At 41.4% G+C, this 23264-nt stretch overlaps 1 protein-coding gene and 1 pseudogene across 1 annotated transcript; both read right to left on the reverse strand.

The window, feature by feature from the left end:
- Positions 1-354: 354 nt before the first annotated feature.
- On the reverse strand, positions 355-21348 carry SPMIP11 (sperm microtubule inner protein 11). The gene is made up of 4 exons (XM_087813768.1): positions 21270-21348; positions 2675-2797; positions 814-958; positions 355-403 (listed from the first exon to the last, which is right to left on the reverse strand). Exons 1-4 carry the CDS (start codon positions 21346-21348, stop codon positions 355-357), a joined length of 396 nt encoding a protein of 131 aa, XP_087669894.1.
- LOC107528107 (elongation factor 1-beta pseudogene) lies at positions 15673-19354 on the reverse strand (annotated as a pseudogene).
- Positions 21349-23264: the final 1916 nt, after the last annotated feature.

Here is a 23264-nt window from a genome sequence, read left to right on the forward strand (position 1 = left end):
GTCCTTCAGCATCATGAGGACCAGTGAGTCTTCCCAGATCTGACCTCTTTCACATATGAGGTTAGGACCCCCCGTGGTGGTCTTTCCAGTGTCCTGGCCCCTCCCAAATCAAACACCAAGTTCTGGCTGCTTCAGGAACTTCTCACATACCTAATTTCACAGGAATTTGGGCACTGGGATGATTTCCCTCCCCATCATGTTCAGTGCATACAAGTGACTTCTGGTCCAATCTAAAGTTCACTGCTTTTTCAGTCCCCTCCTCCCATAAGTCAGCCATCAGGACCAGGACACCTTCCTCTTTCCCCTTCCTCCTCCTTCTGCAGTCCATCCTGTCCTTCTGCAAACACGTCATGCTCAATACAGACTGAAGAGTCTGTCACTGAGGGTAGAGTGATCCATAAACCTGGAAAAGAGAGGGTCTCATGCAGCCAGGCCAGGTTGGAGTGTGTGTGTGTGTGGTGGTGGGGGGGGGGCCTTAAACATAGCCCTCGAGACTGCCTCAGGGGTGAGGAAGTAGGGCTACTGCCAATGGATGGTGGCTGGAGGGCAGGGAGGCAGCAGTGGAGGGGGGATTCCCACAGGAATGCTATAGACACTTGTCTTGTGCCTGCTCAGAAGCCCTATCCACAAGGCGAATCAAAGACACAAATCTTTAAATCCTTTGAATGCCACCACTGCCCAAATTCTTACCCACTTTCCCTGGTAAGGCCTTCTATTCCCTAACTCTGAGTAGAGATGATAAAGCTTCTAGAGATTTGAGTGAGGGTAGGGAGTACGTCCCTTGGTCCCCCCACCTACCCCTCCCAGCCTAACCTGGTCATCGGGCTTTTAATGAGGCAGCGGCGAGGGCTGCGGATCCAGGGCATGGTTTCCTCCGGGCGCTCTCCTGGATCGTGGGATCTCCAGAAGCTGAAGTTCTGAGCGTCAGTCAAGGGGACTCTAAAGACTTGATTGGGGACTGAAAGGTTTGGGGAAGGACGTGTTATCCGATTTCTTTGCGTTCTCTACTCCCTTTTGTGCCTCAAGCCCAGCCTGGCCGCTGGGTCTGACCCAGTGCTGAGAAGCCCCAGGAATTTGGTTACCACACCCAGCTTTACTTCCTGATTCCAGCACCTCACACCCTTCATGGTCAGTTGAATCAGTTTTGGTTCTTCCTGGAGTTACTAAGCCCATCTCCAAGAGAGCTTTCTCCAAGTGCTAAGATAGTGGGAAAACAAGTACTTAACCCACTTGGGGAATGTGCAAGATGGGTCCACAGATTCTTTTTTTTTGGCTTAATCACCCTCATTCCCTTCCCTCCTCTCAGAAATAGTTCCTTTGTTCATTTCAGGTAATTCTCTGAGACTTAGCAATGATACTACCTCATGTTTACATACTGCTAATAGATATCATTTATCAAGCATCATCATGTTCTAAATGTTGTATTAGAGGTGTTCTTAAAAGAGTGTCAGAACTATTTAGATATTTTCATATTTTCACTATTTACTTGGATAAATCTATACCAGTGTATAAAATTGTTATATTTTTAAAATTCAGAATTATAGCCTAATATTCTGAGCATATAGTCTTTATAAACATTATTAAAAAATCTCTAACAGCCTGGCTGGCGTGGTTCAGTGGTTGAGCATCAACCTATGATCCAGAAGATTACAGTTCGATTCCTGGTCAGGGCACATGCCCAGGTTGTGGGCTCCATCCCCAGTAGGGGGAGTGCAGGAGGCAGCCAGTCAATGACTCTCATCATTGATGTTTCTATCTCCCTCTCCCTTCCTCTCTCTGAAATCAATAAAGACATATTTTAAAAATATATCCCTAATATACCATCGAGTAAATGTTACATTTTTGGCTTGTTTTCTTGTTAATTGATAATAAGCTTTTAAAAAGTTTTGCTATTAGAAATAGTTCTTAGGTACTCCTTCATGTATGTCTTTTTAATTTTATTTTTTCTAATCCTCTCCAAGGATATTTTTTCCATTGCTTTTCAGAGTGGAAAGGGGGGAGAGAGAGAGAGAGAGAGAAACATCGATGTGCAAGAGACACATGGATTGGTTGCTTCCTGCCTGGGCCCCAACTGGGGCCAGAGATTGAACCTGCAACTGAGGTACGTGCCCTTGGCTGGAATCAAACCCGGGACCCTTCAGTCTGCAGGCTGATGTTCTAACCACGAGCAAAACCAGCTAGGGCCGGTTAAGTGTTTAAAGGAACTTCCTCAAGGTCACACAACTTGTTTGGAACTTAAACTCAGTTCAAATTCCGAAGCTAGTGCTTGGTCTCCGCTCCTCAGAGGCATAGCAATAACAACATACAAGTACTTTCCTATATTGTCTCATTTTGGGTTTGATCCTCATAGCAATTCTGTAAGATTGTGGAGCAGGCGTTTTCTGTTTCTTGTTCTGTTTTTTAATGAATGAGGAAGCAGGTTAATTAAGGATAAGTGACTACTCAAGGTGAGACACTTAAAAGAGGCAGAACTAGGACTCAAACCTGGATCTTCTGCTTCCAAGTCTGATTCCATTTCTATTTTATGCTGCTCACTCCACCACTCAGGTCTACTTTCTCCCTTGTCTTCTCAGTCTCCCTTCTTGGCTCTTTTTATTGCTGCCCCATAACGATGCCTCGCCTCAGCCCAGCCATTCTTTAGGAACTCAGACACAGCCCATTCAAAGGTACTTACATGTCTTTAACAGCACCTTCCGTACAGCTCGGTGGTACTTTGTGTGGCTATTCTGGTGCACAGAATAATTCCCATCTTTTGAGATAATCGGGGGAAGCTTCGTGGGCACCAGTTCCTTGTGGTCTGAAACGAGAGCGGGCTTGATCTGAGTACTCGACAAATGGGCCTCGTTGATTCTCTGAGTCTCTAGTCTCCATGCCAGCCAGGGACATGGTAGGGATCTCTCCTAGCCGCTCACATCTGATTCTCCATTCTTGGGATCTCAGGAGTCAAATCACAATGCCTGTGACAGAGGGGTGAGGGAGAACCCCATGATCCAGAGACCTCCACCACTCTCTTGCTCCTCCCTGACTCCTGGGCTTTGAGTCACCTGCTGGAATCAAGATATGGATAGATACTTAGGGTTAGTGCAGGGGGAAAAAGGCACTTTATCTGAATGGACACTCCCTTTCTGGGATTGGCATATTTGCAGAGCTTTAAAGGGGAAGTTATGGTTGAGCTAAGTCTTGGAGAGTAAGGAGTTCGTGGGACATGGTACAGTAAAACCTGGATATAATGGGTTAATTTGGGAGAGGGAATGTCCATTAAAGCTGAAAGTCCGTTATATAATAAAGTAGGTTTTCCAAATATGTATGTTAAAAAATTAGTTAGTTTACCTGCTTTTACTTATGTAGACATGTTTATGTAATTAAAATTAAGTATGTATAAAAAACTTATTTTCACAGAAAAGCTTTCTATATGTATTACTATAATTTTAAATTTATACTGAATAGGCCTAGTAAATGCGTGCATTCACCAGTCACCATGAGTGCACAGGGGCACACGGCTGGGGCGTGGCTTAGCGCGTGTGGGAGCCTTGCCAGTTTGCCTTAAAACTGCTGCAGAAAGTCACACCACAGGGCAACAGAACCAATAACCACTCACAATGCAGCGTGATCATGTGCTAATCATTCACTGAGCATTGTCTACTTGTGGTGACTCTTGGATTTAAATATGTAGACTATAGTTGTAGATATGTAATATTTATTATGTAATATTTATTTATGTTGGTGAAATTATTGTAGTGTTTTTTCCCAACATATGGCCTATTTGCTAAAATTTGTTAAAAATAACTGAATTAATAATAAAAAAATCCTGTTAATTATAAGCAAATCTTGGTTAAAAGCATTTTAAAATTAATGGGGTGTTAATTTTCACATATGACATATGGACTGGAAATTTTGTCCATTAAATCTAAAGTTTGTTAAAGCGAGGTCTGAAAAATCAAGGGTTTACTGTAATATCAGGAAGAGCATGTCAGGCAGCAGGATAGCAAGTGTTAGAAGTATTAGAGAGGTCTCAGCTTGCTATTGATCTGGAGCCTGATTAGTGCTGCTATAGTGGAGAGGGACAGGGGATGGGGCTAGCGCAGAGCAGGGTAGGGTGGGGTAGGACAGAGTGGAATAGTGTAGATCTAATTGTGAGGGTTTGGGAATCCCCTCTGAGGCAAAACCTATAAATCGCTAGGCTGAAAAGACCAGATCTTCCTTACTTGGCCAGTGCCATGGTCTGAATGTTTGTGTCCTCTCCCAAATTCGTGTGTTGAAAACTTAATGCCCAAGGTAATGGTATTTGGAGGTGAGGGCTTTGGAGGTGATTAGATTGTGAGGGCAGAGGCCTCAACAATGGGATTAGTGTCCTTATATAAGAGGCCTGAGGGAGTTCCCTCATCCCTTCCACTATGTGGGGACACAGAGAAGTCTGAGACCTGGAAGAGGACTCTTACCTGAGCATGCTGGCACCCTGATCTTGGACTTCAGCCTCCAGAACAGTGAGAAATAAATCTGTTGTTTATAAGCCACCCAGTCTATGATATTTTGTTATAGCAGCCTGAACAGACTAAGACAGTGATTTTTAACCAGTGTCCTGCGGCAAAGAATTTGTAAAACATGCGATATCTAACCAATTAGTCAGGGGCACTGACATTTTTTCCCTTAGATTGTCAAATTAAAAAAAAATGACAACAGCCAACACAACAATAGCTATTTGGTGTGAATCAATCAAAATTATACCTTTTTTGGGTCAGATCGGCAAAAAAGATATTGTTTGGTGTGCCGCAGAAGCTTAGTAATTAGTTCCTGTGTGCCATGAGATGAACAAGGTTGAAAAATCGCTGGACTTACTCAGCCACTTTTGCAGCTAGAGCATGGGCAAAGAGTTTGGCTAAGCCAATCAAATACATGTGCTCCAGATTTTTAATCCAAGATGAGGTTGCAAAGAAGCAGGGAACATGTAAAGTCTTTTTCTATGGGTGGGAAGTTGTAGCCATGAAGCCACACTTGTTTCTAGCAGCAGTATGCAGGGCCCAGCATCCTTGGTGCCAGCAGTGCCCACCCTAGCATTGAATGTGGTAGTTTCTGTGCCCAGCCAGGTCTACAGCATGGTTGGGAACAGTGTTTCTGGTTGCTATCCATCAAGCTTGGTTCTTTGTTCCTTCTACACCTTTTATGTGCTTCCCAATATTTTCTTTTTTCATCTTTTAAAATTTAAAATTTATTTTTGCTTCCCAATATTTTAAAAAACTACTGTGTAACTGACATAAAAAGTTGTACATACTTAATACATACAACTTAATGAGTTTGGAGCTAAGTACACACCGGTGAAACCATCACTAAAATCTATACCATAAACGTATCCATCCCTTCCAGAGATTTCCTCCCTCCCTCTTTATTGTTATTATTTTGTGATAAGAACATTTAACAAGATTTACCCTCTTAGCAAACTTTTAAGTATGTAATACAGTTTAACTATAAACTGTATGCTGCACTTACTAGTCTTGTACAACTGAAACTTGTAACCTTTGACTACTACCTCCCCCCGCGTCCTTCCCCCTAGCCTCTGGCAACCACCATTCTATTCTCTGCTTCTGAGTTTTATTAAGTCCCCCATATAAGTGGTATCATGTAGTATTTGTCCTCCTGTGTCTGGCTTATTTCACTTAGCATAATGTCTTCCAGGTTCATCTGTGCTGTTGCAAACGGCAGGATTTCCACTGTATACATATACCACGTTTTCTTTATCTATTCATGCATTATGGACATTTATGCTGCTTCTATGTCGTGGGTATTGTGAATAATGTTGCAATGAATATGGGAGTGCAGATATCAATTTGCAATCCTGATTTCAATTCCGTTGTGTATATACTCAGAAATAGAATTGCTGGAGCATATGGTAGCTCTATTTTTAATTTTTGGAGGAAATTCCATACTGTTTTCCATAGTGGCTGCACCAATTTACATTTCCACAAACAGTGCACAAGGGTTCCCTTTTCTCTACATCTTCACCAATACTTATCTTTTTTCTTTTATTAACACATGTGAGGTGTTATCTCATTGTGGTTTTAATTTGCATTTCCCTGATGACTAATGATCTTTTAATATGCCTGCTGGCCGTTTGTGTGTCTTCTTTGGAGAAAGGTCTTTTCCTTTGACTATTTTTTAATCAGATTTTTTTGCTATTGAGTTATAAGTGTGTCTTATATATTTTGGATATTAACCCTTTATCAAATATATGGTTTGCAAATATTCTCTCTCATCTGCAAGTTGTCTTTTCATTTTGTTGTTTCATTTGCTATGCAGAAGCCTGATATAATCACACCAATATTCTTTAAAAAAATTTTAAATATATTGATTGATTTGAGAGAGAGAGGGAGGAAGGGGGAGAAACAAACATCAGTTTGTTGTTCCATTTATTTATGCATTCCTTGGTTGATTCTTTTATGTGCCCTGACCAGGGATTAAACCTGCTTCCTTGGCATATCAGGACGACACTCTAACCAACTGAGCTACACAGCCAGGACTGTCAATATTCTTTTAATTAATTCATATTCTGCTTAAATAAGATTTGGCTTACACCTCTGAATCCTGAGCTGTCAGGGACTGGATGAAAGTTGGCCATTCTCTCTGGAAATTGTTGAGATTGCTGCCTCACCTCTGGTGGAGGGTGGGGATGCCACTTCTTTTCTGGAGTTCTTCCCCAGCTCCTGCCTTCCCCCTTCTTCCTGGCTTGGTCCCACTCCATCATCTCTGTCCCTCCTCTCTCACTTTTGCACTCCTATGGAAGTCCTCTTTAATATTCTCTGAGACACTATTTGAATTCCTTCCCTCTACAGACAGTTGAGGACCTGGGGAGGTGGCAGGGTGTAGAGTTCTGGAAGCCTGACTGAACCAGGGGGCTGATCTGTGCTTCATCACAGGTTACAGCAATGAGAGGGGCTAGTTCCTGGGAACAGTGTAATTTGAGTTTGGTGGTTTGACTTCGGGCAAGGTAGGAGTGGCAGAATGTTCAGGGCCAAGCAGATGTAGACTGAGGAGAAAGAGCAGGAGCATATTCCTAGTGGGAATGGGGTCTGGACTGTGAGTAACTGTTGGTCTGGGTGCAGGTGACAGTGAGAGCTCTTTATCTGGTCCCAAGGCCTGATTGTCCTCAAGAGCACAGCCAGATGATCTCTATTATCTCAGTTTCCAAATAGTAGATTCCCAGCTTCCCATATGAGTGGTTTACTGCGTGCTTGGAGGTGTGCTGGACAGTGTCACTCACTTGGATGCCTTCCTCCTGAATCAAGCACCCGTTGACATACTCCTCACATCAGTTTCTGGCAAGCTGGAAGATACTTTTGGTAACCATAGCTTCTCCAAGCTTTCAGGTTTGGAAGCCACATGGGGTAAAGGGTGGTGAGGGGTAGGTAAGAATCATGCCATAGACTCTGTGAAAGAGCACACTTTGAGTGGAGGGATGCAGTGAGCTCTTTATAAGCAAATTCCACTGTGACGAGGTAGTAGAATCCATCATTTTGTTGATAGATGGTCAAACGGGAGGTTCTTCATCCACCCAAAATACCATGCTTCATATGGGTTTTGGGGGCTAAATAGATATGGAGTACCCTGAAGAGTTTCTTCTAGAATTGGGCCATGAAATGGGTGTTGCTATAGACCACACTGAATGCTTTGAGTGGACCGTAAAGGACAGCTGGGGTGTGCAAAAGTACGTGGGTGGATCTTTCACTTAATCAAATTAATGTTGCAGATTTCTCAATATTATAGGCTTCCCAGGGCCACTGGAGTCATCCTGAAACCTTAGTTATCCACTACTTTTCCCGTTGCCTCTGTTAGTTGGAATCGGGGCTGATTGGCCATAATATTTTCAGGTTGAAGAATTTTTAAAATATGTGTGCTTCAGTGGCTCCCAGAATTCCGACTTCCAGGTTGTGGCACTTGCCTGCCTGTTCCAGAAGCTTAGTACATAGTGGTGATAATATCTAATCCTCCTTACTTGCCGTTGTCTTAGGCTTGGTGTTACTGCTAGCAGAGTAATACCTCCCTGACTAAAAAGTCATGTAAGAGCAGCTTGAGAGAAATGTTGTGGTATTTATTGTACATAACAAATGACTCCCGCCCGGAAGGCCAGACCCGTTGCTGGGTATTAATCCCTTGAAGTTGGCTGGGGCGTTGAGGTTGAAATGGGCCGATGTGTGTTTGGAAGGCCGCCTGGCACTGACTGACTGTCTTCCCTGGTACAAGGGAGTTGCCGGTGCTTCGGGAGGAAGTGGACAGGAGCATGAACCCGGGGAACCAGACCAGCCCGCAGGGCACGTTTCACATATGGGGGAGTGCCTGGCTTCCATGTCCAAAACTAGCTTCCTCAACGTGGTGCACTTGCTCAGGGTCCTGAACATGGGGAAGATGGAGCATGAGATTACAGAGAGGCTTAGTGCTGGCTGCAGACTGTGACGTAAAATGGACCACGTGGATCCTCTAGAGATAACGACAAGAAAGCCAATGCTTAGGGAATGTGCTCGGCACAATTATAAAAGGTAGGAACTATTATCTTGTTTTACAAACAGGGACACAGAGGCCCAGAGAAGTTTAGTAATTTCCCCAAGATCACATAACTAACTAGCACATGGCAGAGACATGAGTTTAACCCAAGCAGTTTGGCTCCACAGCCCATGCTCTTAACCACCACACCAAACCGACTCTGGAAATAATCTAATCAGGGCATCCAGGACAGACCAAGGACTAAGAGAGAACATAGACTGATAGGACTAGCCTCTTGATGGGGCCCCTTACGTGCAGCTCACTGGGAGCCTTGTCAACGGTGTCTGCTCACCCCAGAGCAGCCTTGAGTTGGGTGGAGGACATGATATCATTACCTTGATCCAGAGGCAGAACCCTGGCTTCCTGAGCTCCACTGAAATGTGGAATATTATTTCCTATGGCGAACATGGGGGAAGATGACTGGAACCTGGTGGCCACTCTGCAGTGGTCTGGATCAGTCCCAGTGGGGAAAACCAGTGGGGAAAGGCTGAGCTTATGTGGGAAAAGTGGACTGTCTGCTGCAGCACAGTCACCCACCTTGGAGGTGCCAGTTCCCTAGGTTTTGGATGATTGTAGTTATGAGTAGCTTGCGTACCTTCTCCTCTCTAGTCTCAGGCAGACAGGGGATGGTGGTCTGTAGCAGCTGTGAGACATATGGGTTGTTTCCAAGATGCATTTCTAGAACTATAGCAGGCCTATCCGTTTGGAAAGGCAGAGGGGCTCAGAGGCTTTGGCCAGTTCATTCTTGGCCGAATTCCTGCTTCTGTGTGAAAAGCCAGAACTACAGTGCCCTCTGCTGGAGTCTCAGAATGGCATCCCCAGCTGTCTCCTAACAGGTGAGTCACAGAACAGGCAGCTGGGAGAGGCCAGGAGACTAGGAGACTGAGCCAGGACATTCCAGCCAGGATGGGGAAAACAACCCATTACACCCTCTGGCAGGATCCAGAAAATGATAATGCAAGTAAGATGTATTCAGTTTTTACCTAAAACTTGAGACTTAGTTTTTCTTTGAAGAGATTCATTTGGAACTGGAAGAGCAACTCTGAGGACTAGTGAATTCCTCTGGGAAGAGGAATATTAGGGGCAGCAGTGGAGGAAGATAGAGTGAGGTCCTTTGGATGTGCATAGCTTGGATGTCATTGTGTCTGTGGCCAGAGGGCTGTTGCTGGAGAGTCTGGCAGGGATAGGTCATTTGTCTCTAGACTAGAACAAGAATAATCTCTTCTACCACCCACCCCCATCGATATGTCTCTGAAACTTCCGTCAGTGAACCCGTGTAGATTTGTGTTATGATAAGGTCTAGCTTGACCTAGGGTTTTCATATAACCCTATGAAAAGGGAGTTGTTTCAGCAAAGGGCCAGATAAGAGTCAATTTGTCTGAAATCGAAACCAAGACACTCCTGGACCAAGAGAAGCATCTAGGTAAGAAGCTAAGAGTAGGTAGGAGAGCAGGGTTCAAAGCAGGTGGTGAGAGAGATTCAACAAAGGAAAGGACAGATACAGGGCCATACTCCCCTGGGCAGGCCAGAGAAGGGAAAGCTTAGGTACCCATGAGACTTGGGTATACAGTGAACGAGCTCTGGAAGCGAGGCTGAACTTGCAGTGCTAGGGTTAGGAAGAGTGAGTCTGGGGCGGGCAGGAACCCGCTGATTAGAGGACGTGAGAGTTCTGGTCACTGGTCAGGGGTGCTCTTCTGTGGGCAGCTGCAGTCATCGGGCTCATTCAGGACCTGGATGAAAGATCGTTTGAAGCCAGCCAGCATATTTTCTCTCTCTCAAGGAATCTTATGGTTTAATATTGTTTCCCAGGTTTATCCTGGCAAGTATGTCTTGAGAAGTAGACAATGGTATTCCAGTCATAGGAAAGGTATATATTCCACTTGTAAATAGGAACTTATATATTATGATTTATAACTTTTCTTCCAATCATCTGTTGTATAGTTTTATGTGCTAGGTCTTAGATATATTACATACATTATTTTATTTAATCTCCACAGCAGATCTATAAGAAAGACATTATGTCCATTTACAGGTGAGGAAGCTGAGGCACTCTGAATTTGCTTACTGTGATTTAGCCCCTGAACCTGAACAACTTTGGGTACCGGATAAAAACAGTTTCTGAAGTTGAGGATAGAACAAAGTATGCTACCCACGCTCCATTTTCTTCTTTGGTTTTTCTATTTTGGTTCTTTGTCAGGGGAAAAAGAAAAGGAGGCAGAGACTGGCAGAATATTCAGTTATATGTGTTGACTCACCTCTATGAGTTTTCAGTATGACTGTAATTAGGAAGCTTGAGTGGGCTTTTTTTTAAGTTGAATGTTAATACACTCACACCTACTAAAAGAAAAACCTATCTTCAAAGAAGAATTGTGAATGACTTCAAAATATCATTATAGTAAGAATGTTAAGAATGAAAAGTGCCAATATTAACAGGTTCATCTTATGGTTGCAATTAAAGCCCTAGGAGGGCCAGGTAAGAGTGTGGTTGATTTGAGCACAGAGAACAGATTGAAGTGCTGGTGCTGGTGGACAGAGGAGGGTCAAACCACAGGAGTCAATGTATCACAAGGTGATATCAGCCAGAAAGAGAGTGGGGCCAGAGAGTTATTCAAGTGTAGATTCAAATTAGAGTTCCGCAATATCATTTGGGTTGTGGAACTAAGGGTGAGCGTAGGGTTAGGAACTGTGTGTTCCTTGAATTAATGAATGTAGAAATTGGGATTAGAAAGATGGGTAAGTGAGGTGGATGTGGCCTTGCTAGGACCCAAATAGAATGCTGTCTTTTATCCATAATCTCCCCGTCCTCCTTGTGAATTTCTCAAACCAGTTCCAAAGTAATTGAAAGATATGAGACATTTCCCATTATGCTGTTTCTCATTTCTATTGAATAGAATTTTCAGGCAGAAGTCTCACCTGGTTGAAACCAAATCTGGCAGAGGGCAGCCAGGTTGCCTGAATGTCTTTGCGGGAAGGGTGGGATGATTGGAAATATTGTCCTAAGGTTCTTTCTGTTATGAGGTCGTGGGTGCTGGCACAGTGCTTAGGTGTCTCAGGTGTGCGCAGTAAATGGCATGTCAGAAGTGGGAGCTGACTTCCAGGCGCCCGGGGGACCCAGTGGAGGCAGCGCATCGAAGGGGGAGGGGCGGTGTTTGCTGTAGTTCCGGCCTTGCACTGCTTCTAGATTTGGAAATTGGCTCCTCTAAGATGAAACTCTAGCCTCAGATCTACCCTTGGCTGACTCCTTCTCATTCTTCAGGGTGGTGCTCAACTATTACCTCCTTGATCTCTCTGTACAAAGTGAGCCTTCCCAAGCTACTGTCCATCAGGGTCACCTGCAGACGCAGTTGCCTGTCGGAGCTGGCAGATAACGTCTATGAGCAAAGCAAGCTGAGCAAGAAGCCTGTCCCACCTCAAGGGGCAGCCGCTACTGCGCTCTGGCTGTTGTGATCATGTGGGAATTGAGTGCCAGTGTTGACAGTTCTAATTTTATAAGAGAAATTAGAAATGGGGGTTTTACGTAAAATCTCCTGATTTTTAAATGTTGGTCCAATTTATTTATTTTTTATTTTTTTAAGCACTCTGCAGGCTGAGTCTGGCCCTCTGGCCAGCAGTTAATAACTTTGGATTTATTGTTTTGCCCCTTATTTCCTTCCCAGCATTTGTTATAATCCCTGAGTATTTTATTTACTTATTTACTTTCTGAGTTAATCACTGTTGTATTTCCAGTGCCTAACACGTGCCTGGCACCATCAATTCCTAATAAGTAAATATCTGATGTTGTATGAGAAGGGGAATCTGGATTGGTTCCTTACTTACAAGCTTTTAGTATATTTGGAATATTATTAAATACATGAATTATACATATTATTGTGTGTATAATTGTGTATAATTATACACATACATATATATGTGTTTATGTACATTTATGTACACACATCTATATATAACAAATATTTTCCCTCAGTCTCTTGCCTTTTAACTTTATGATATCTTCTGATACATAATTAACAATTTTTTTCCTTAGAAAAAATTGCCAATCTTTTTTATCAGGCTTCTGGGCTTTATGTTCTGAAGGAAAATTTTTCCAAAACCACCCTAAGGTTGTAAAAATAGTCTGTTTTCCTCTAATATTGCTATAATTTTGTTTTATATGTTTAGCTGTTTAATCCACCTAGAATTTATTTTTGAGTATGATGTAAGGTGAGAAGTCTTTATTATGTTAAGGAATATCCTTTTAATTTACAAAGTGTTTTTTAAAAAATATCAAATGACTTCTTAATTTCTAGTGAGATTGTTGTATATATCTTTTTAATTTGACATATAGATGTGATGTATTATATTAATCTATTTCCTAATATAAAGTAATCATTGTATTTTTGGAATAAACCTACTTGATGATAGATGATTGTCTTTAATATATATATATTTTAAAAATTTATCTTTGAAAGTATTACAGATGTGTCCCCCTTTTTTCCCCACTGACCCCTTCTACCCTGCACCCCCCCCCCCGACCCAGGCCTTTACCACACTATTGTCTGTGTCCATGGGTTATGCATATATGCTATAAATTCTCCCCACCCTCACCCTCAATATATTCTTAATTTTTTATTTTTTACTTTTCAGTTACAGTCAACATTCAATATTACACATTTCAGGTGTACAGCATAGTGGTCAGACATTTATATAACTTACAAAGTGATCCCCTCGATAAGTCTAATACCCCCCTGTACATCATACATAGTTATAACAACATTATTTTCTATATTCCCTGTGCTGTATTTTATCTCCCTGTGACTTTTTTGTAACTACCAATTTGTAGTTCTTAGTCCCTTCACCTTTATCATTCAGTCCCCCAAACCCCCTCCCACTTGGCAACCATGGGTTTGTTCTCTGAATCTGAGTTTGTTTCTGTTTTGTTTGTTTATTTTGGTGTTTAGATTCCACATATAAGTAAAACAATATGGTATGTGTCTTTCTCTGACTTATTTCACTTAGCATAATACCCTCTAGGACCATCCATGTTGCTGCAAACGGTAAGATTTCATTCTTTTTTATGGCCAAGTAACATTCCATCATATATATGTACATCTTCTCTATCCAATTGTCTATCAATGAACACTTGAGTCTTGTTTTTTAATCTATTCAGCCACCCTATATCTTTTGACTGGAGCACTTAATCCATTTACATTTAAACTAATTATTGATAGGTATGTAGTTATTGCCATTTTATTATTCATATTTTTTCTACCTCCTCCTGTCCCTTTAGTATCTGGTAATACTGGTTTGGTAGTGATGAACTCCATTAGCTTTTTCTCTAGGGATCTTTAATATATTTTTGAATCTGGCCTGTTAGTAGGATTTGTCCATTTATATTTACATTGCTCTACAGATTTCTGTTTACTATAGTGTATATTATGTTTTGTTATTGTATCAGTTTCGTGTTAGTTTTATAAACTTAATCAGTTATTTTCATTGTCGTCTGTGCTTTAAAAAATGTTTTTATTGATTATAGAGAGAGAGAAAGGGAGAGGGAGAGAGAAACATTAATCAACCACCTCCTGCATGCCAATCGAGCCTGCAATCCAAGCATGTGACCTGACAAGGAATCAAATTGGCGACCTTTTGGTGCATGGGACGACACTCAACCAACTGAGCCTCACTGACCAGGGCTGTTTTCTGTGCTTTTAAGAATGGAATTATCTGTCTTAAATTTTTTTAAAATATGTTTGTTTGTTTTTTCATTTCAGAGAGACAAAGGGAGAGGGAGAGAGCATCTTGCATGCCCCCTACTGGGTATCGAGCAGCCTGCAACCCAGGCATGTGCCCTGACCAGGAATTGAACTGTGACCTGGTTCATAGGCATTGAACAACACTGTCCAGGCTGTCTTAAATTTTTGAAAAATTTTTAAATCAAAATTATTTGGGCCTACAGACTCTTCTCATGCAACTGTTTAACAACTTTAATATTCTCTCATGATTACTAATTTAAGGGTTTATGCTTATTTAAAATCCAAACATTAGAAAAAAATTTTAAAATTGTGATGAAGTCTAATTTATCTATCTTTCATTCTGTTGCTATAAATGTTCTGATTTAAAGTTGTGGTGGTTTTCACATATGTCCACAACTTTATATCCCTTCCTTCAGGAAGTAGAGCTTACCTCCCCTCACTTTGAGTGTGGGTTGGATCTAGTGATTCTCTTCTAACAAATAGAATAAGCTGGAAGTGACAGTCACTTTAGACACCAGGTCATAAAAAGGCACCGTGGCTTCTTTCTCCCCCCTTCTCTCAGATCACCTGTGCTGAGGAAACACTCAGAGCATGTGAGCACATTCAGGCAGCTTATGGAGAGGCGCCGGGGCTGAGAAGCAGGTGTTTTCTATGGGCAGAGAGGAACTGTGGAGCCGCTCAGGTGACCGCAGGCCCTGCTGGGCGTCCTGCGGGCAAGCACCCGGAGAATTCCCCAGCACACCAAGCTGAGTGCTCCTGGAGTGCTGATTTGCAGACACTGCGAGGTAATAAATGTTTGTTGTTTTAATAATTTGTTACACAGCAATAGACAATTAACACAGAAGGTTGGGAGATAAAATTGAAGAATCTCCCAAAGAATAAAAAATTAAAAACAAAGAAAATATAAAGAAAGATGAATAAGTTAGAGGATCAGCTCAGGAAGTTTTATAGTTGGCAAATGGAATTTCCAAAAAGAGAGAAGAGAGAAAATAGAGAATACATTAAAGAATAAAAGAACATTTCTCAGAAATGAAGGGCACACATTTCCAGACTGAAAAAGCTCATGGATTTTTTTTATCATCATGAATGAAAAAAGACCTACATCAAGTTCCATCATTATGGAATTTCAGAAAACTAGGGAACAAAAAGAAAAGTAAAAGCTCCTAGAGAGAAATAAGTCACACAAAAGAATCCAATCAGAAGCTAGAAGACAATAAAGAGATATCTTTAAAATTCTTAGAAAATTATTTTCAGCCTAGAATTCCATGTCCGGAAATCAGACAGAGTGTGAGGGCACTATAAAACCACTCTGGACTCAAAATATACCTCCTACACCTTTCTTCTTTTCTTCCTCTGCTTGTTCTTTTTTTTAGTCTTTCAAGCTTTTATTTAAGGGCAATGGTCCAGGATGGATTTAGATCTTGTTGAAAGCAGCCACGTCCATGGGCTGCACATAGTCCTCAAAAGCAGTGATCCGCTCCTCCAGCATGTCTGTTCCAACTTTACCATCTTCTACTACACACTGTATTTGAAGTTTTTAAAAAAATTCCATACCCACTGGAACCAGGTTAGAAGAGCATCTGCTCGAGTGCTCCTAGACATACTCTGATTTTGCCATGTCCATTTCATCATCCCAAGGTTTCGCATCTGGTAAGATGGAAGACTTGGCAACAAGCGCAGGGCTTGTGGATTAACTTGACTCATACTGTGCCAGGCCTTCTCCTCTCAGCCTCTTTGCTTCTTTGCTTTTCTCCTTAGATCCAAAGAGATCAATGTCATCATCGTCTTTACTATTGGTAACTCCAGTTCCTGTGGTGTCTTCCACATTAGCGGGGCCATACTTGCCTAAAGCTTTCTTCACTCCTGACAGGCTGGCTTTTTCCTTTTCATAAGACTTGGTGCGATTATCCTCCTACACATTCTTAGAAAGCTATTTGAAGACATATACCAGGAAAGACAGGGAATAAACCGAGAAAGAAAACGTGGGTTCTAGGAAACAGGAAATAAATCCTTGGAGGCAAAAGCAAATTTCAGAACAAGAGCTATGCACCAGACTTAGAGAGTGAACAGTCCAGACTAGAGTGGGAGAGAGGCAATTTAGGAAAAAATTGAATTGATGGATTATCTGTTGTGTTTTGAGTGACTGGAAAAAATACCATTGGGCATTTGACAGAGCCCTTGAAATATATGGGCGGGGGGAGTAACAACAGTTATATGGAGAACCAAGCAAATGAAAAAAATGGTCATGATTCTTAACTTTAGGGATAAACAAAAAGTTGAACAAGAAAGGAAAGTTATCATAGTGACATTATGTGGCTTAGTGATGAACAATTTTTACATATTTGTAAGGCTGAAAGGCTATTGACTTAAACTTGTATGAATGTTCTATTGCTGCATCACAAATGACCACAACTTTAATGGCTGAAAACGACATCCATTGATTACCTCACAGTTCTATAAGTTGGAAGTCTGGGCAGGCTTGACTGGGTTGTCTGCTTAGTCTCACGAGGCTGAAATCAAGGAGTTGGCTGGGCTGGGGTCTTATATGGAGGTTCTAAAGAAGAGTCCATTTTCAGGCTCATTCGGATTGTTGGCAGAAATCAGTTTCTTGGGGTTATAGGACTGAGGCCTTGTTGGCTGTCAGCCAGGCTACTCTCAGCTTCTAAATGCCACCCACATTCCTTGGTATGTGGCCCCCTCCATCTTCAAAGCCAGCAATGAGGTGTCAAATCCCGCTCATTCTTCCAATCTCTGAATTCCTCTTTTGCTGCTAGCTGGGAAAAACATTCTGCTTTTAAAGGGCTTGTGTGATTAAGTTAGGCCTGCTCAGGTCGTCTCTCCTTCTCCATATGAAGTAATAATCACCAGAGTGTTATCCATCATATTCAGAGATTCCACCCACACTCAAAGGGAATGGAATTATACAAGGAGAAGTTTCACTGAGGGCCAGTCTTTTTTTTTTTAATATATCTTTATTGATTTCAGAGAGAGGAAAGGAGAGGGAGAGAGAGAGATAGAAACATCAATGATGAGAGAGTCATTGATCAGCTGCCTCCTGCACACCCCTGACTGGGGATCGAGCCCACACCTGGGCATGTGCCCTGACCGGGAATCGAACCCCAATCACCTGGATCCTAGGTCGATGCTCAACTGCTGAGCCACACCCGGCCGCACGAGGGCCAGTCTTAAAATTTTGCCTGCCACAAACCCAAGACCATGACATAACCATACTGGAAAAATTAGGCTGGGAGAGGGGAGGAGCAGGGTATTGTATAAGAAAGCTAAATTCTCAACTGTCCTAACAGGAAGGCAATATATAATAACCACAAATGGATAAATCAATACATGCATGTAAACTTTTTCTTTAGAATTAGGAAGGTAGTGCCAAAAGAAACAACTAAAATAGTTAAAAATGATTATCTTTGAAGAGTGGAGCTGAGAGGTGTGAGGCAGAAAACTCTTATTTTCATTATAAGCTTTTTTTTTTAGCACTATTCATATTTAATACTTGGAAAAAGAAGTAAAAAGATAACTTTAAAATATTTCTATTGATTAGACATGAGAGGGAAAACGAAAGGATTTGAAGAAAATCATTAAAAAATAAGTTTGCTTTGCAAATCCCTGAATCCACTTTAAATAAACCCAAATGGAATTTGTAGATGATGCATTTAAGGGGAAAAATTATTAACAGACACATTTTCAAAGAAAAGGAATTGGTACTGTATCCAAAAAATTGGTGAGCCCAGCTGATGTGGCTCAGTGGTTGAGCACCGACCTATGATTGAGGAGATGGAGGTTCAATTCTCCCTCAGGGCACATGCCCTGGTTGTGAGCTTGATCCCCAGCAGGGTGCATGCAGGAGGCAGCCGATCAATGAACCTCTTATTACTGATGTTTCTATCTCTCTCCCTCTCCCTTCCTCTCTCTGAAATCAAAGATATATTTTTTGAAAAGTTGGCAAATCTAGTTATACATATTAAGTGAAACTAAAATATATAAGGAATATATCTTTCCTTGATTCCCCAATTTACAATGTAATCTTCCTTTAAATTAACTAACCAACTATTTGATAAGATTCTACTGTAATTACGTTCAACTTTCATTATGTAGGACTTATTAATTATCCAAGCTTGCTAGCTTGATGTCTAGTGGCTGTTTTATACCAGGGATCCCTACTTGGTGGTTAGGAGTTTATGGGTATTGATTAGGTGAGCCATACTCCATGGTCCAATGGGCCACATTTACTCCAAGATGCCTCCTGGAAAGATGAGATCAGTGGTAACTAGTTGCTTTGTCAAAAGGTGATTTTGCTAAATTCTTGCCCTAGAAATGAAACTTCCTAGTTTTATTTGGAGAAATAAGATATGGTTAAACTCCTAGCATTGCATTTTCACAAATAACTACAGCAAAGTTTGAGTTTTAAGCACAGAAAACAAATAAAACTATTGTTTTTGTGCCTGCATATAACAGGGGGACCACATAATGGTAATTCTGTAGTGTGTGTGTGTGTGTGTGTGTGTGTGTTTTAAAAAAGATCAGAAAAAGACCCAGTTATTCTTTTCTGTGCTTGCAGAACACTACTGTGAAGTTGTAGAATGTTGTAACTTTCTTGAGAAGTTGCCCAGGGGCTCTGGGAAAAGGTTACAAAGTGTTGACTCCATAAAGTCTCCAAGTCAACAGTTATAGCCATTAGCTGAGCAAAAAGTTACTATTCATCTCCAGTGAATGGTGAGCTCCTGACAATCTTGAGAGCCACCTGTTGGGGAACAGTGAATTAAATAACTCTAGGTAAAGCCTACCTGGCATTTGAACTTCAGGTTTTAGAGGTTAATAGATTTTCCTAGAAAGGCTGGACCACCAATCATTTGTACAGTGGTCTGCTCACAGCAAAGGACCTGTGTCATTTGTCTCCATAAATAAGTGTTTAAAAATGAGCACAGACATAGGTGTTTGACAATTGGTAATCAAATCCTCACTCTATCGGTGTGACCTTAGGTAAATAAGTTAACCTCTTTGAGCCTGTTTCCTTATTGGTGAAAGGGGAATAGTAATACCTACCTCACAGGAATGTTGAGAGGATTATTGGAATCATGCATGTAGAGTTCTCAGCACAAAGCCTGGAACACAGTACATGCTAAATAAATAGTTGTTATTAACTGCTTGACTAAACAAAGTCAGGGATTAATTAGAAGTTAGCAAGTGGACCTCCTCTGTTCAAATCTTGAGAAATAACAAGAGGGTGTAAAATTGAAGGGAGTGGGAGAACCAAGTGAGGGATTAGGGAAGACAAACTTGATATCCAGTCTTCCCTTTAACCTTACATTTTAGGCCAACAGTTTAGCCAAGGCTCCTGCTCTGATAGTCTGCCACTGGAATGAAAAAACTTTGATGAGAGGATATCATCAGGATACTTCCCTATCATCCCACAGAGGACTCCAGTTTTTATAAAGTGAAGTCTTTCTGCCTAACCTACAAAAAAATTAATCAGAAATGAGACCCAGGCCTTTTTGGGTTGGTACCAAGTCTTGTCCACCAGTGTTTAAGTGGCTAACTAACTGGGTAGGAAAACCCCAGGCTTGACGCTTAGTTCTCTCATGGTGAGAAGCCCCGTCTAGTAGAGACAGGCAAGATTGCAGCAGCCAGGAGAGGTCTACTCTTGGCCTGGAACAAGGGAAATTTGTGGGTTAGGCCAAGCGTGTTTCTCTGAGACAGGATGAAGAGCTCTTTATTTGGAGTCAACAGTAGCCCCAGGGCATGATGTGGGACCCAGAAGGGTGGCGGCAAGTGGAGACAGCTGGTGTAGGGCTATTAAGAGATTCCTAGGCCCATCAGTGGGACTCTTTGTACAAGTCTTACCTGGAAGCTGGATATGTAAAACAGAGCTTCTATGATGGAATTAGAAAGAAGACAGAGCGCACCCAGTGGAGGCCTATACAAGACCCATCATTCACAACCTTAACTTTGTGCTTCATACTTTTCCAGTAACCCCCATCCTTCACCCCAACATAACTTTTGCTTTAGTACCTGCCTATACTTAATTTTCTTCACATGCCCTCTATTCTGCCCAGAAAATCCTTCTCCATTTCTGTGCTTTCAAACAAGTCATCTTTTAAGGCCTTAATCAATTGTCACATCTCCTGCAAAGCCTCCCCTAACTTGTTTTGGTTAGTCATTCTATACTATTTATTCATTCATTCACCTTACAAATACATATTTATGAAATCTCTATTATGTATGAGGCACTGCTAGGCATTGTGGATATAATACAAGTATGATACCTCCAACTAAAAATCCTTCAACATCTCTCTATAAAGTTAAAATGCTTAGCATGACTAACAGTATCCTCAATTATCTGACCCCTGCCTAGTTTTCAAGGCCTGCTCTCCAGCACTTGTTTACTTCACCATTTACCTGTACTCAAGGACTTGAGTGCTCACTTTATATGGCTCTCTCTCAAGTTTCTGTTCCTTTGTCTGTGCTATATTTCCTTCTTGTCTACTTGGTGAACTCCAATCATCATTTAACATTCAGTTTTGAAAGCATTTTGTGAATGAGGTCTTCTCTAAAGGATCCCCCTATTCTCACTTCAAATCTAACAGTGTCAAGTACTTCCTCTTTTGTGTCTCCATAACATTCCAGATTTAATTGAATCTCACACAATTGCAAATTTTTTGTTTGTATACTTTTCTTCACTTGATAGCCACTTTATGGCAGAGGCCTTATCCTATCCATCTTTGTAACCCCAGTCACCAACATAAAGCCTGGCACAAAGTTGGTGCTTAATAAATGTTGGCTAAATGAGCAAATGAATAAATTTATTTGGTTGAACAAATTGGGTATCTTAATAAGGATATTAAATGACAGGAGAGGGAACTCGAATGGATACTCTGCCTACTCCATAATTTTAACAAGTGGAATTGTTAATCTTGGGGGCTAAATCTCTAATCCAAGGTAGGAAAAGAAATAGCTAAGAAATGGGCCTTCTAACCCTCTACTCTATATCCCCCTTACTTGTTTCTTCAGTTGTGTCCCTTTTCTTTTGCTGAAAGGAATTTTGATATCCCAGTAGATATAAGTTGAAGAAGGCCATCTTAGCTCCTTCCTGTCCTCTTCTGGAAGGTTCCAGGCTGGAGCACTGAACCATTTGGTAACCATGGTAATGTTCTGAAGAATTATTATGACTGACACTCCTTTTGTCTAAAGAGGCACATGATTTATGAGTTCACAGTGGAGCTGGAGTGGGAGTGGGCTAAATAACTTCAGGAAAATAGAGTAATCAAGTAAGTGCCAGTTACCTTTTTACTTGCCCCCAGTTTTATTATACTGTAAGCTTCAGAAAGCACTGAGTAGAAAGAGCACTGACTGGGCTGAAATCTTAGTTTTACCATATTCTAGGTGCCTGACTTTGAATAGAGTAACCTCCATTTGTGTTTTTTTTAATTAAAAAAGATAGATGATATTTATTTCATGGAGGTATGAGAATTAAATGAGATAATGCATGCAAATTTCCTCGGCAGACTGTTCAGCATATAACGGAACCTTAGCAAACAACATTTAAATCTGAACATGGTACTTCCAATGAGTCTTTACGTTATTTCAAGCAGTGCTGTGGTGAGTCCATTCATATTTACTTTTGAGAGTGACTTGTTAAACTTTCAGGCATTCTTCATTTCTGTTACAGTGGTTTTGACTTCTAGCATTTTCTTCTGAGTCTTAGAGTTTTCATCTTCTTGCTTACATTACTCATCTATTTTTGCACATGTGCACTTTTCCCAGTAGAGTCCTTAGTATATTAATCATAGTCATTTTAAATTCCTGGTTTGATAATTCCAAAATTTCTACCATATATGTCTGGTACTGTTGCTTGCCTTGTCTCTTTAGACTGTATTTTCTGCCTTTTAGCATGCCTTGTAACTTTTTTGTAGAAAGACATAATATACTGGGTACAAGGAACTGAGGTTTTATGTTTATCTGGCTGGGAGGTAGGCTGTTTTTCATTTGCTATAGCTATAGGTGTCAGAGGCTAAATGTCCTTGTTTTGGGTTTCCCTAGAGACTCTGTCTTAAATAATCTGGGCTTGCAGTTTTTCAGTTGTAATGCCTTGTTATTACATTGGAGCCCTACTGATGTGTTGGTAAAATGGGGTGTGTGTGTGTGTGTGTGTGTGTGTGTGTGTGTGTGTGTGTGTGTGAAAAAGTGTTCTCTAGTCCTATTAGGACTCAATCTTTCAGTGAGCTTGTGTTCCTGGACTGTGACCTTCACAAATGATTCTTGGGTTTTTTTTGTCCCCTTAGGTGAAACAAGAAAGCTAGAGGAGGCTGGAGTTGGTTGTTTTCCTTCTCCCACATTGGTTAAGCTCTGTTAAATAGTTTCTCTTGAGGGTAGGCCTATGTTAAGAACTGAATGCTCTGACCCTGGCCAGGTAGTTCAGTTGGTTAGAGTGTCATCCCAATATGCTAAGGTTGTAGGTTCAATCCCCGATCAAGCACATACAAGAGTCAACTAATGAATGCATGAATAAGTGGAACAACAAACTGATGTTTCTCTTTCTCTCTCTCTCTCTCTTCCTCTCTCTTAAAAAAAAAAAAAAGGAACTGAATGCTCTGGGTATATTTCAAATGGCTACTTTCCCTCTTTCCTTGCCAGAAAGATGGGAGAATTTTTCCCAATCTTCATAGGAAGACCTATAGGGCTCCTGGAGGTAAAACTCACAAAAATGTGGGGGACTTCTAAAGGTAGGGCCCCCAGGATTTTAAAAAAATCTTCCCATGTAGTCCAATTTCAATTATCAGCAATTGGCCAATTGCCCTTTATACTAAATTTTAAAAAAATACGTTTTTATTGATTTCAGAGAGAGGAAAGGAGAGGGAGAGAGATAGAAACATCAATGATGAGAGAAGATCATGGATTGGCTACCTCCTGCATGCCCCCTACTGGGGATGGAGCCTAAAACCCAGGCATGAGCCCTGACCAGGAATGGAACTGTGACCTCCAGGTTCATGGGTC

Source organism: Miniopterus natalensis, chromosome 2 (assembly GCF_054644295.1).
Source record: "Miniopterus natalensis isolate mMinNat1 chromosome 2, mMinNat1.hap1, whole genome shotgun sequence".
Lineage (NCBI taxonomy): Eukaryota > Metazoa > Chordata > Mammalia > Chiroptera > Miniopteridae > Miniopterus > Miniopterus natalensis.